Source organism: Mytilus edulis, chromosome 14, assembly GCF_963676685.1.
Source record: "Mytilus edulis chromosome 14, xbMytEdul2.2, whole genome shotgun sequence".
Taxonomy (NCBI): Eukaryota; Metazoa; Mollusca; class Bivalvia; order Mytilida; family Mytilidae; genus Mytilus; species Mytilus edulis.
Window position 1 is genome coordinate 50,897,996 of NC_092357.1, and position 14,869 is coordinate 50,912,864.

A 14,869-nucleotide genomic window follows, 5' to 3' on the forward strand; every position below is an offset into this window, starting at 1 on the left:
TTTGCAGTAGCACGTGTATTCTCATACAGTTGTATTAAAAAGGGACAGAAAACACATTGCAAGAAATTATTTTTATAATAAGTTTTCGGATCATTGCATTACTTATTTTTATAATTTTCTTCCATTTCTAAATTGTCTATAAGTCCTGACGTATCTTCTGTATGTATGGTAGCTTCTTTTGTAACCCTTACATACTCATAGAAATAAGCAATCACCATGAATATCAAAATGTCTATTAACATAATCACTGCAAAGAAGAAAAACTCCACAGCCTACAATATACAATAAACTGATGTCATTATAGTCACCAATGACGAGGAAAGGAAATGTAATTTTTCATATCCTAAATAAAGGCAACAGTAACTTACCGCTGTTCAAGTTTTGTTATGCTACATTTTTCAAATCATAAAAAAATATTTATGCTACCTTTTTCATGTTTTACGAGTTTTATTATGCTACCTTTTTCATGTTTTACGAGTTTTATTATGCTACCTTTTTCATATCCCTAAAGTTTTGTTATGCTACATTTTTCATATCCTAAAAGTTTTGTAATGCTTCCTTTTTCATATCCTAAATAAAGGCAGAAGTAGCATACCGCTGTTAAAAAGTCACAAATCGATTGAGAGAAAACAAATCCGGGTTACAAACTAAAGGGAAACGCATCAATTGTAAGAGGAAAACAACGAAACAACAGATACACTGAAGTGCAACAAAAAACAAACGACAGTGCATCATACATAGAGACGAACTATAAGATAACAACTGTCATCTTCCTAACTTGGTACAGGGTATTTTAAGAAAAAAGTTTTGTTATGCTACATCTTTCATATCCTAGAAGTTTTATTATGCAACATTGTTTATATATTATAAATGTTTTGTAATGCTACATTTTTCATTGGCTAAGCCTGTGACATATGTGTGGCAAACATAATTTCATATTACCATGAAATAAAAATTAAAAATAAGATCATGAGCTCATATAAAACTAAGGACAAATATAACCTTTTGAACATGAGATGGACAACCGATTAAGCTTAAAATACATTTTCAGTTTTGGGTTTGATGTATAAATATTTTTGTCAAACAGTTTGTTATGTGCAATTGTAAGATTACTTTCTCACCTGATTGGAAAATAATTGCATTTCAATTATTATTGCAACAATAAAATTACCAAAGGCTTGGTTCATTAGAAAGACTGCCTGGATAAAAGCTTTCATGGACTTTGGTGCCTGTAAACAAAAGAAAAACTACATTAAAAATTACCAAGTTCAGGAAGAGTATAGAAGTTGTTTGGAAAATTTAAAGAAACCATTTAGTTTCTGTGGTTAATAAAGGCAACAGTAGTATACCGCTGTTCGAAATTCATAAATCGATAGAGAAAAAAAAAACAATTCCGGGTTACAAAATTAAACTGAGTGAAACACATCAAATATAAGAGGAGAACTAAGACAGAACAGAAACACATCACTAAAATGTAACATACACAGAAACGAACTCAGCCTCATAGGCGATATAGATACATTTAGATATCTATTTTGATGATGTTGGTTTATTGATACATCCATCACTTCTCCATATCACATTTTATTCTAGTTTTGAAGATAAAATATAATGAAATAGAGAGAGCATTGATGTCATACATTGTAGGCAAATTAATTAATGATGTAATTAGTTACAATGTGTAAAAGTAATCAATTACGACCTTCGACACAGAACCTTGGTTCACACTGAACAGCAAGCTATAAAGGGCCCCAAAATGAATAGTGTAAAATAATTCAAACTGGAAAACCAAAGGTCTAATTTATATAATTAGGACAACTGTAGTATACTGATGTTTAATAGTCAACAATCGATTGAAAGAATACAAATTCGGTTACAAACCAAAAACCAAGGGAAACACAACTAATCCAAAAGGAACAGCGGGAACACTTAAGTGCAACAAAAAACAAAAACGCCAACAAACATAGAAACGAACTATTTGATAAGAACTGCCATATTCCTGACTTGGTACAGGACATTTTTAGAAAAATGATGGGTGGAACCTGGTTTAATTGCTAACCAAACCTCCCGCTTTAGGACAATGTTAACAAACATCGCTGAAATGACAACATTTAAAAAAAAACGAGAAACACTGAAGGACAACAACAATTGACAAACACTGAACAACAGGTTCCTGGCTTCAGTATTATTTATTTTGCATTATCTTCAACATTCCAAACGCAGTTGAAATACTGTAATCCTAAAGTTTTACCAAGTCAAAAGTTTGCACTCAATCTGTCTGTCTTGCAAATCAGTTTGTTTTCCACACTCTTTTTCCTTCTTGAAGATATTTATATGATATTTGGTGTATTGTTTTGTCATGACAAGATGCTTACTTGCTTAATCCTGTTGCCCCTTGGTAGAGGATAGACCATTAACGATATTTCTCCACCTTGTTTTGTTCTTTTCTAGCCTCTCCAGATCATGCCACTTGTACCCTTCTTTTTCCATCTCGGCGGCAACATTCCTTCTCCAGGTGTATCTTGGTCTGTCCCTGCCACGCTTTCCTTGTGGGTTCCACTGTAAGGCTTGCATTGTAATGTTAAGTCTTTGGCTTCCTCAGAATGTGTCCTATCCATCGCCATTTTCTCTTTTTCAACTCTCCATCAACTGGGGATAGGTTTGTCTTTCCCCAAATATCTTTGTTTAATATCTTCTCAGGCCATCTGATGTTAAGGATGTGCCTGATGCAGTTGTTAAAGAAGACTTGAAGTTCATGAGTTTTTTGTTGTTTCTAAGTCTCAGCTCCATATTACTTAAGAGTATGGGTTTTACGTTTGAATTGCACAAGCGTATTTTGGTCTTGGGAGTGATGTTCCTTGCTTTCCAAATTGACCAAATGCAGTTCTGATCTCTACATCTTTATCTGAGTCGCAAAGATTATCAACCATGCTTCCAAGGTATGTAAAGGATTCCACTTCTTCAAAAGCTTGGGTGTTAACCATCAGACTTGCTTTGGACTTTGTGTTTGACTTTAACACTTTGGTCTTATTGTGATTGATGGAAAGGCCTATTTCTGCTGCTCTCTCTTCAACCTTCTCTAGTTTGTCCTGCATTTGTTGGTGGTTGTGGGACAGCAAGGCAATGTCATCGGCAAAGTCTAGGTCATCCAGCTGGGTAAACATGGTCCATTGGATACCGTTTCTTCTGCCATCTGTGGCTTGCTTCGTGATCCAGTCAACTGCTAGGATGAATAGCATAGGTGAAAGGAGACAGCCTTGTCCTACCCCAGTTGTTATATCAAAGGCTTCTGTTAGTTGACCTTTATGTATAACCTTGCTCTGCATTCCTGTATTGGTGTTTCTGATGATGGTAATAACTTTTTCCATGAATGCCATAGTGTCTCATCAACTGCCACAACACATCTCTATCTAAACTGTCAAAGGCTTTGGCAAAGACGACAAAAACAGAATAGAGGGATTGAATTAAAATCTTGTGATGGTTCGAGGATGATACGTAAGTTTGCTATTTGGTCTGCACATTATCGGTTTTGTCTAAATCCAGCTTGGTTGTCACGTAGCTTTCCATCTATAGCATTTTTGAGTCGGTTTAACATTACTCTATTTAAAACTTTCCCTGAAACTGATAGTAGCATTATTCCTCTATAAAATTGAGAAAGGAGTCACAAATGCTTAAAAAAGCTTTACCATGTGTCTTTCTTTATTGCCAAAAGCTCTAAGAGGGTGGAATGTCAGATTTATTTACAGGTGACTCCTTGTTTAGCACATTCTTGAAATGCTCAACCCATCTTTTTATTTGCTCTTCATGTGTGTTGAGTGTTTTCCCTTCTTTGCTTTTGACTAGTCTACTTCCTTTCTGGTATTTCCCTGTTCGCAGTTTTATATTGTTATACAGAGCTTTGATGTTGTTTGCTTTGTCTGCTTCTGCTGTCAGTTTGTCTAAAAATGCCCTCTTATCTCTCCTTGCACTGTTCCTGACATTTTATGTCGTTCTTGAAGATATAGGCTTGATGTTTGTAATAAAGCTTTCACCACGACAAGTTATAGATTAAGATAAAATTTTGTTTTAATACAACGAATTTTTAACCGGTAGGTACAGGACTATGTATTGCCATGCAATACACACATAATGCTGTTGTTTCTCTCTTTCTTCTTTGGATTTTGCTCACAACACTAAAGAGGGTAAATCAAAGTGCTAATATATAAGCACTGAAGGGTAAAGATTGCTTTAATGTTTGAAGTGGGAAGTAAAATAAAATATTCCATTGTATAAAGTAATGTTTTAACCCGCCACATTATTTATGTATGTGCCTGTCCAAAGTCAGGAGCCTGTAATTCAGTGGTTGTCGTTTGTTTATATGCTACATATTTGTTTTTCGTTCATTTTTTTTTTTACCTTTGCACCTTACACAACTTATGTAATTTTTTTGATAGGTAACTTGAATATCTGAGCATATTTTTCATTGATAAAATTCTGGAATTGTTAATGGATATGATGTAAATAATGTTCAATGATCAATGCACTATATTTTGTGTATCTCAAAAGTAGTGATGAACCTTCGAAGATTTAGATATCAAGTCAGAACCATAGAGTTTTATTGAATTTCATGCAATCTGTACCCAAAAGATCTTCATTTAAGGCAAATCACTCCTGTAGAGTGACAGTCTAATAACTAAACCGCAAAATTGACTGCCTTGTCAAGTTTTGTCTATTTATAACGATTTCAAATAGACAAAACTTGCATTTTAACCCTATGTTCTATATTTAGCCATCTTGGTTGTCTGGCTTGGTCATTAAACACACACACCCTAGATTGATGATTGTGGTAAAGTTTGATAATGTCGGCCCAGTTCAGATGAGAAGATTTTTGTATAATTTAATAGACGTTGACAGATGCAATGTGATGAGAAAAGCTTTATTGGATCTTTGGGCCAGGTGAGCTGAAAATGAACAGAAACATGATGTTTTTAATCAGTTACTTTTACGTTCTAGAGGTGTTAAACCGACAAAAACATCCATTTTGATCTCGTGCATTGTACAAAATACATCTGACATTGTAATTTTAATTGTTTATCCATGTTCTTATAAAAACAATAAATATTAACAAAAAAAACATTCAATCCAGCATGTAAATGATTCAGACCTTGATCCATAACCTCAGTATGTCCCTAAAAATCAAATAGATTATCCTTTCATTGAATAAATATAATTAAGTCATCACTGTTTTGACATCATTTCAGGATGGCATTTGATTTCTGAACAGAAGTTTACTAAAGGAAAACATATTATCTTCAACACCACACGACAGAGGTCAAGCCACAAGTCTGATAAATGTGAATAGAGGTCAAGCCACAAGTCTGATAGAAGTGAATGCAAGATATAATATTTCATAATTGGGAGCCAGGATATTTAAGATTAAATATTTGAGCTCTAACATGTCCCCTTTTGTCACCTTTAACAAGCTTTGTGCTACACTATGTTCAACGGATTCTTTTATAAAGTTTAATGATGAATGTCATAAAGAGTTATATCAATTGGAAGGATTAAATGCTTGATATATTGTATTGGAACCTGTATGTTATTGAAGACATTTGCCATCTTAAGGATTTTTGGTTAATGTTGTTGTTTGGTTGCTGTCTCATTTACCTTTACCCAACTTTTATTTTATACATAAATGAATAGCAACACAGCTTCACTTAGATTTTTTTAATAATGAAGATCAAGTATTGACATCAGTGTGGTACAGATTTCATCTCTCGTAGGATTTCAAGATCTCAACAAAAATAACTCATGATGAAAAAAAGTAATACAATAAAAACATAATTTTCTTAGAAGGAACCAGATCACCTGGAAAAATTGAATCCCTAACTAAACTAAATATAAATAAAACATGTAAATTTCTACCATGATAACATGCTTGGAATAACATACATACTCAAGATAGAAAAATATAGAAATAATTAACACGAAATTTTATTTAAAAAAAAAACTTAACGCATAACAAATATAATATCAACTAACTTTATATAAAAATATAATTACTCTTTCAGACAAAAGTATTAGATCTCATAAATTAATATCTACATATGTAGTACTCATTGCAAAACCATTCACCTACAGGAATGATTAAACTTTGTTATAAACCTACAATAAAAGATCATGTTCTAGAAGAACTTGTAACTATTTTTTTTTATCAATCAATTAATTACTGATTATTCAAAAAGAAACAAAATAATATCCAAATGTAAATTTTAAACAAAATAATATCAAATGTAAATTTTACAACTATCTAGGTTTAATTAATAATTTTCTAGAACTGATATAGATGTCTTAAAATATGTAAAAGTTTCAGTTATCCATTCTTTAATTTTGACCAGTCATCACTTAATTTAATGTTTATTAAAAAATAGGATACATTTGATCTTATCCTTCTTTGGATTGTTTCATCATCTGATCACCTTATTTATAGGATTTCAAGATTACAAGAAAAAAAAATCAGCATGAGAAAATAAAAAAGAACCATGAAAAATGTGAATAATTTTGTACAATAAAAAGAAATTTTGTATTAACAAATGGCTAAAAAAAAGTATTTTTCTTCTTGCTGTAACAGCTTTTCATAAAAAAATTTGTAAGGGTTCCACGGAACCCAGTGTCTCGCCTACTTTTGCTGTTAATCGCAGACTCAACAAAAATGAGGAAAAACATCAATAAAAATTTCCCTCTCGATACTGTCTTTTGATTGAAAGAAGCTTCCAAGTTTGGTAAAAAAATCCAGGATAGTTTATGAATCTAATAAATGTTTTATAAACTTTAACTGCAGACTGTATGTAATGTTAACTGAAAGAAAAACTAAGTCCATTTATAAGTAAAATACGGAAAAAGTGATTTTTTTTTTACAAAATTTACTTCTGAATAATATCTTATGATCAGAAACAAGCTTTTGTCTAAGTTTGGTAGAAATCAAGGATAGTTTAAGAACATTATAAAATTTTAAAAACTTAAACCACAGAGTGAATGTTTTGTTTCTGGCAAAAAAACTAAGTCCATTTATAAGTAAAATACGGAAAAGTGGAAATTTATTTTTACAAAATTTTCTTCTTGATACTATCTTATGATCATAAACAAGCTTCTGTCCAAGTTTGGTACAAATCAAGGATAGTTTATGAAAGTTATTAAAATTTTAAAAACTTTAACCACAGAGTGAATGTAATGTTTCCTCGCTGAAAAACTAAGTCCATTTATAAGTAAAATACGGAAAAAATGGAATTTTATTTTTACAAAATTTACTTCTGGATACTTTCTTATGATCATATACAAACTTCTGTCAAAGTTTGGTAGAAATTCAGTATAGTTTAAGAAAGTTATTAAAATTTCAAAAACTTTAACCACAGAGTGAATATTTGTGGACACCGACGACGACGGAATGCAGGATCGCTTAGTCTCGCTTTTTCGACTTAAGTCGAAGGCTCGACAAAAGCAAGTATTGCGTAAAAAGATCAAAAAATAAAAACAAATGAGTTCGGCTTTTAATAAACATATTATGCAGCAATAAATTTTATCTAATACCCTGATAATATTCTGTAACATTTAAACCTTATGTTTAGGAATTAATGTAGACATTATAAAGTAGCATTATTAAAAATTATATTAACACTTTACAATGAGGTATACTATATCAACTATATCTGACACAAAATTTGCAAACTTAAAAAAAAACCAGAGGCTCTCAAGAGCCTGAATCGCTCACCTTAAATTTTTTGCTTAAATCTTCCATGAATGATTATTTTGGGTCTTCAATTTATATAAATGGTTCTTCGATTCTGTCATATCTTCTTCAAAAGCAAAAACTAGAGTGGACACACTGAAATGTCTCGTTTGTCTCGTGTTCATAATATAATTTATGATAGAAGTATAAAAAAACATTGTATACCCCAAGCATTACATTATTGCTGTTTACAGTTTATCTACATCTATAATAATATTCAAGACAATAACCAAAAACAGCAAAATTTCCTTAAAATTACCAATTCAGGGGCGGTAACCCAACAACGGGTTGTCCAATTCAACTGAAAATTTCAGGGCAGATAGATCTTGGCCTGATAAACAATTTTACCCCCCCATGTCAGATTTGCTCTAAATGCTTTGGTTTGTGAGTTATAAGCTAAAAACTGCATTTTACCCCTATGTTCTATTTTTAGCCATGGCGGCCATCTTGGTTGGTTAGCCGGGTCATCGGACACAATTTTTAAACTAGATACCCTAATAATGATTTTGGCCATGTTTGGTTAAATTTGGCCCAGTAGTTTCAGAGGAGAAGATTTTTGTAAAAGATAACCAAGATTTACGGAAAATGGTTTAAAATTGACTATAAAGGGCCATAACTCCTAAAGGGGTCAACTGACCATTTCGGTCATGTTGACTTATTTGTAAATCTTACTTTGCTGAACATTTTTGCTGTCTACAGTTTATCTCTATCTATAATAATATTCATGATAATAACCAAAAACAGCAAAATTTCCTTAAAATTACCAATTCAGGGGCAGCAACCTAATAACGGGTTGTCCGATTCATCTGAAAATTTCAGGGCAGATAGATCTTGACCTGACAAACAATTTTACCCATGTCAGATTGCTCTAAATGCTTTGATTTTTGAGTTATAAGCTAAAAACTGCATTTTACCCCTATGTTCTATTTTTAGCCATGGCTAATAGTTTACGACGATGACGACAACGACGACGGACGATGGATGCCAAGTGATGGCAAAAGCTCCCATTTCCTTTTGGAAAGGTGAGCTAAAAACAGGAATGTAGTTAAAAAAATCAACAAAAAAAACCCATTCACAACCTTATCTATTCTCTCAAAAGAGTAAAAAGCAAAATCTTCTAATTCAGATTCATGAAGATTCAAGTAGTTTCATTATTCTTTAGATTCATTTCTACATATAGTAGTTGAACTAATGCAGCATTTCAAGGGAAATAATCTTTTATACAATTGATACATGGTTTCATTTAAAAGTTTAATCTCTCATGTAAAAAAATGAAATCTTCATTTGCACACTGATACATATATATTTTACTGATCCCTACACCATATTTTACATATACAAATAAAATATAAAATAATATATAAAAATAACAAACTTTATTGCATTTTCCATTTTGTGGTAAAACTTATTTTAAACTTAATATGTTATCAAAGCATAGGACAGGAGAACAGATATATATGTAACTAAATACATGGCATTTCCTACCACAAATTGGAAGACACATGAATTTTCATTTCTTTGGTGGGAGATTTGGGTTATCAAAAAATGCTATATATTATAATGTACTATAATTGTAAGTCATGTTCACATTAAACAGTATGGAAAACTTAGCAAATGTTTTGGCAATCCATGTCATTACATTGATGAGGTTTAACATTACATTATTTAGGTAGAGATTCTCAAAATACCGTAATGAAATGATTTACAAGTATTGTTTATGGATCAAGCTGGCATACTTTTCTCTTCTGGAGTCATTAATTCCTTTGTCCCATTATTTCATGATAAAGTTTGTAGTAATTATTCTGAATTATCTTATGTAATTTCCCTGTTTTTACTCCACTGATAATATATGCTCTGTAATTTTCTACTCAATTTATTTTTGACCAGCTGATTTCAAATAAGGAGGATATATGAGCCAGTCCATGCGAAAAGGTACTTTGCAGGACACGTTATCAAAGTTTGTTATAGTATTTTTGAAAAACGATTTTATCCGAAAAAAAATTACATTAATGTCAACATTCATAAGATTGTCAATTCTGTCCCGAATTTGTCAATTAAAACAGAAAAAGAAGTATAAATATCTGAATTTTTGGTATTTGAGCAAGTGTAAAATCATTTGTTCCCCGAACTTATGCTATACTGACCAGAAACTTAAACATTTACGACACTACAGAGACAAAAGTCAATTATTTTCGTCAGTTCTGTAGGTTTAAAGAAAGTAAGGCAACATTAAAACATGAGGGAAAATACAAAAACTATGACATCTTGTGTTTTAGAAATTGAAATTTTAGTTAAGTTAAGTTATTTACTATTATATAAATCAACCTTAGCTGCACGGAACTCGAACCGTTGCCCGGTTTGATTGCACTGATATCAGCATTGTAAACAAGAGCCTTATCCCTACTGCTACCGGGGTTAACATTAACAATTGGCAAATCAAGCCATTTAAACTGTACTTTGAAAATGATTGATATGAAAAAAAATCATTAAAAATTTTGATAAAGCTAAAGAAAGGAGGGGGGGGGGGGGGGGGAGGGTTCTCAACACTTGCAGGTGCGAGTAGCTCAAAGCTTGATGATATGAGGAAAAATAAACGTGTTTTATAAATCACAAGTCTACTGCCAATAATTATGCACACTTATTAGAATTGCATAAATTTTTCGTTTTTGTACCTTTTCGCATGCACTGGCTCATATATCATCATATAATCCAATGCTCATATCATTCATCACAAGATGTGGGGTGATGAGACAGAAAACCAAATGACACAAAAAACAAAAAGACATCTGTAAAGGTAAATCGAAACATGTAAACATCAGGTTGATGTAGTCATAAACAATTTGAGATTAGAACTCAGTCATAAAATATTAACTAATAAAACAAATATAAATAATTTCTGAATGCAAGTTTAAATTATTAGATTTAACCCTGTCACATATTTTGAAATAATAAAAAGATTGCAATTATTTCTAAATTTATAGTAATAAAACACTAAATAATCTCATAATTAAAACCTGCCATGCACAAATATATTGGTAACAAATAAACATTATAATCACGTTTGGCATTGTGGTAGTATTAATTTTGCAATCCGCCTGGCTTAGCACCAAATCTGAACACACATTACTTTTAAACAAAGAAAAATTGAATTCAATTTGCAGTAGCATTTTAAAAAATCACAAAATATCAGAGAACTTGATTAACAGCAGATAAGAATAACTCCAAACATAAACTTTGTATTATAATGTTTTTTTCTTCTTCATTAAAATAACATTACTATACTAAAGGAACAAAAGACATACACCAGGAAATTATTCTTTTAACAAGTTGTCCGATTATTGCATTACTTATTTTTATAACTATCTTCCATTTCTAAATTATCTATAAGTCCTGATGTATCTTCTGTATGTATGGTAGCCTCTTCTGTTACCCTGACATACTCATAGAAATAAGCAATGACCATGAATATCAGAATGTCTATTAACATAATCACTGCATAAAAGAAAAACTCCACAGCCTGCAAAATACAATAAACTAATGTCATAAACATAATACAATAAAAAAATCTCATTAACAAAATACAATAAACAAATATCATGAAAGGCGCCATTGATTAGGAAAGGAAATATATTCTTTAAATCCTCAAAATTTTGTTTTGTGTATGAAAAATATTATTGGCCGACATCACCATAAAATCAAAATTCAAAATCAGAACTTGATGTCATTAAAATGATTACAAAAATATCCTTTTTCTAGAATTGTTAAATCAAGGATCAACATTGCCAAAAGTATTTGTCCATTTTCAGTTATACAATTTGTTATGTAAAATTGTACAAATATTATCTTCATACCACATCTTCATTTTATATCTTACCTGATTAGAAAATAATCGGATTTCAGATATTATTGCAACAATTAAATTGCCAAAGGCAGTGTTCATTAGAAAGGCTGCCTGAATAAAGGATTTCATTGACTTTGGTGCCTGTAAACAAAAGAAACTACATTAAAACAATTAACCAGTTTCAACAAAGTATAAGAGTTTTCTTGATAATTTAAACAGAAACCATTTTTAGAAAAAAGTAGTTTCTGTGGTTACTCAGCATCAAAGGTGATATAGATACATGTATATATTTATTTTGGATGCTGTTGACTTACTGATTCAAACACATCTACTCCATATCAAATCATTTTTATGTGATTCCGAATTCATAGATAAACATTAAAATAATCATATTGCACCTGTCCTAAGTCAGAATACTGATGTTCAGTGGTTGTTGTCTGTTTATGTGGTTCATAAGTGTTTCACGTTTCTTGTTTTTTATATAGATTAGACTGTTGGTTTTCCCGTTTGTATGGTTTTATACAAGTAATCTTTGGGGCCCTTTATAGCTTGCTGTTCAGTGTGAGACTTGGCTCTGTGTTGAAGAATGTACCTTGACCTATAATGGTTAAATTTTATAAATTGTGACTTGGTTGGAGAGTTGTCTATTTGGCTCTCATACCACATCTTCCTATATCTATATTAAAATAAAATTGATCTTATACATTGAAGGCCGACAAATTAATGATGTCATTAGTTATAAGTATTGCTGTATACAGTATCTTTTACTGAAGTTTAAGAAGAGTGGCATAAAATCTCAAATCAAGAAAAATCAAAATGAATGTTTAGACATTAATAAAATTCTGACCCAGTTGGTATATAATAATAATAATGTAATCTTTAAGTATCATCTAACACCAATTGTCTTTTCTTGTAGTTTTATAAATGGCATACAAGACAAATTTTAGATATCAACCAAGCTAAATAATATGTAACAAAAAATCTATGCACATCATGTATAGCTAAAATTCAAGACATCTTCAAGCAGGAAGTGACTGCACAACAGGAAATAAACTTCGTTTAAATATTCAACTCAGCATGATTAGTTCCTAACCAAATAACATATCATTCCTCAATACAGAAGTTGGAAAAAATAAATCAAAAATTATCTTACCTCCTATATATTTCTAGGAATATCATTGGTTAAAAGCGACCGTGTGGAGACCATGTATATTTAATATAGGCATGGTTTAATTTGAGACACATTTAGTATTGGTATATATCTCTTTAAGAAAAAAACACGACTTTGAGGAAAAATCTAAAAACACGGACAACAGACAAAGAAATTGATGATGAATGATTGAAATAAATGCAGAAAACACATGAAAAGGTGATAAATCATTATTGTTGGCATTTGTTTTTATATAGACCAAGAGATGCAGGTTCGTTATATTGAAGACTTGTTCACCTTGATAAGCCACCAATCAAAATGTTCCTAAATGACACAAATTAAGATAGTCTGCAAGATATATTTGTTACACAATGTGCTATTGGAATTTACTGACCCTATACATGTATATAACATATTAGGTCACTAGTTAACTATTTAACTTATATTATTCCACTGCTTATACATATTGCAAGTTCAATCAGTATTTGATTGGTTGAGACTATCCCAAGTCATTGAACAAATCTTCATATTCCCCTCTGAAATGTCAGGACTACATCGTGCGAGGTAACATGCAGTTATTGTAAATAAGTAAACAATGCAGAGGCAGTGGAATAACACATTCATTTCCCTTGGTTTTGGTAGATAGGAAGATTTTATCACCCTTATTTTTGGGTGAACAAATCTTCATATCTCCCTCTGGCATGGGAAATAAATGTATAATATTGAATGACAAATGGTTTATAAAATAATAATCACCTGTGAATATCCAAACGAGAGACCAGTAATTGAGAAAAGAATTTCCCCCACAGTTATAACTATATACTGTGGTACCATGACAAACATAGATAAGGAGTTCTGTTCTACACTGGTAAATAACATTAGGTTTGTCTGAAACAAAGAACAGTTATAACTATATACTGTGGTACCATCACAAACATGGACAAGAGTTCTGTTCTACACTGGTGAATAACATTAGGTTTGTCTGAAATAAAGAACAGTTATAACTATATACTGTGGTACCATCACAAACATAGACAAGGAGTTCTGTTCTACACTGGTGAATAACATTAGGTTTGTCTGAAATAAAGAACAGTTATAACTATATACTGTGGTACCATCACAAACATGGATAAGGAGTTCTGTTCTACACTGGTGAATAACATTAGGTTTGTCTGAAATAAAGAACAGTTATAACTATATACTGTGGTACCATCACAAACATGGATAAGGAGTTCTGTTCTACACTGGTGAATAACATTAGTTTTGTCTGAAATAAAGAACAGTTATAACTATATACTGTGGTACCATGACAAACATGGATAAGGAGTTCTGTTCTACACTGGTGAATAACATTAGTTTTGTCTGAAATAAAGAACAGTTATAACTATATACTGTGGTACCATGACAAACATGGATAAGGAGTTCTGTTCTACACTGGTGAATAACATTAGTTTTGTCTGAAACAAAGAACAGTTATAACTATATACTGTGGTACCATCACAAACATGGACAAGAGTTCTGTTCTACACTGGTGAATAACATTAGGTTTGTCTGAAATAAAGAACAGTTATAACTATATACTGTGGTACCATCACAAACATGGATAAGGAGTTCTGTTCTACACTGGTGAATAACATTAGTTTTGTCTGAAATAAAGAACAGTTATAACTATATACTGTGGTACCATGACAAACATGGATAAGGAGTTCTGTTCTACACTGGTGAATAACATTAGTTTTGTCTGAAACAAAGAACAGTTATAACTATATACTGTGGTAACATGACAAACATAGAAAAGGAGTTCTGTTCTACACTGGTGAATAACATTAGGTTTGTCTGAAATAAAGAACAGTTATAACTATATACTGTGGTACCATGACAAACATGGATAAGGAGTTCTGTTCTACACTGGTGAATAACATTAGGTTTGTCTGAAATAAAGAACAGTTAAACCTATATACTGTGGTACCATGACAAACATGGATAAGGAGTTCTGTTCTACACTGGTGAATAACATTAGGTTTGTCTGAAATAAAGAACAGTTAAACCTATATACTGTGGTACCATCACAAACATAGATAAGGAGTTCTGTTCTACACTGGTGAATAACATT

General features: G+C 31.5%; 1 protein-coding gene across 8 annotated transcripts in view; it reads right to left on the minus strand.

Moving 5' to 3' along the window:
• LOC139502815 (solute carrier family 15 member 1-like) overlaps positions 1 to 14,869 on the minus strand; it is a 45,823-nt gene continuing 30,954 nt past the window's right edge. For 5 of the 8 annotated variants that reach the window (XM_071292412.1, XM_071292409.1, XM_071292415.1 and 2 more), the window contains 3 exons: positions 13,513 to 13,644; positions 11,640 to 11,747; positions 11,013 to 11,282 (listed from right to left, as the gene is read on the minus strand). In XM_071292412.1, the coding sequence (XP_071148513.1) occupies positions 11,109 to 11,282; positions 11,640 to 11,747; positions 13,513 to 13,644 (414 nt within the window). In that variant the 3' untranslated portion in view covers positions 11,013 to 11,108. Of the gene's footprint in view, positions 273 to 1,121; positions 1,230 to 11,012; positions 11,283 to 11,639; positions 11,748 to 13,512; positions 13,645 to 14,869 lie in introns of those variants that run through there. The other 3 variants (XM_071292413.1, XM_071292417.1, XM_071292410.1) reach the window with 2 other exon arrangements.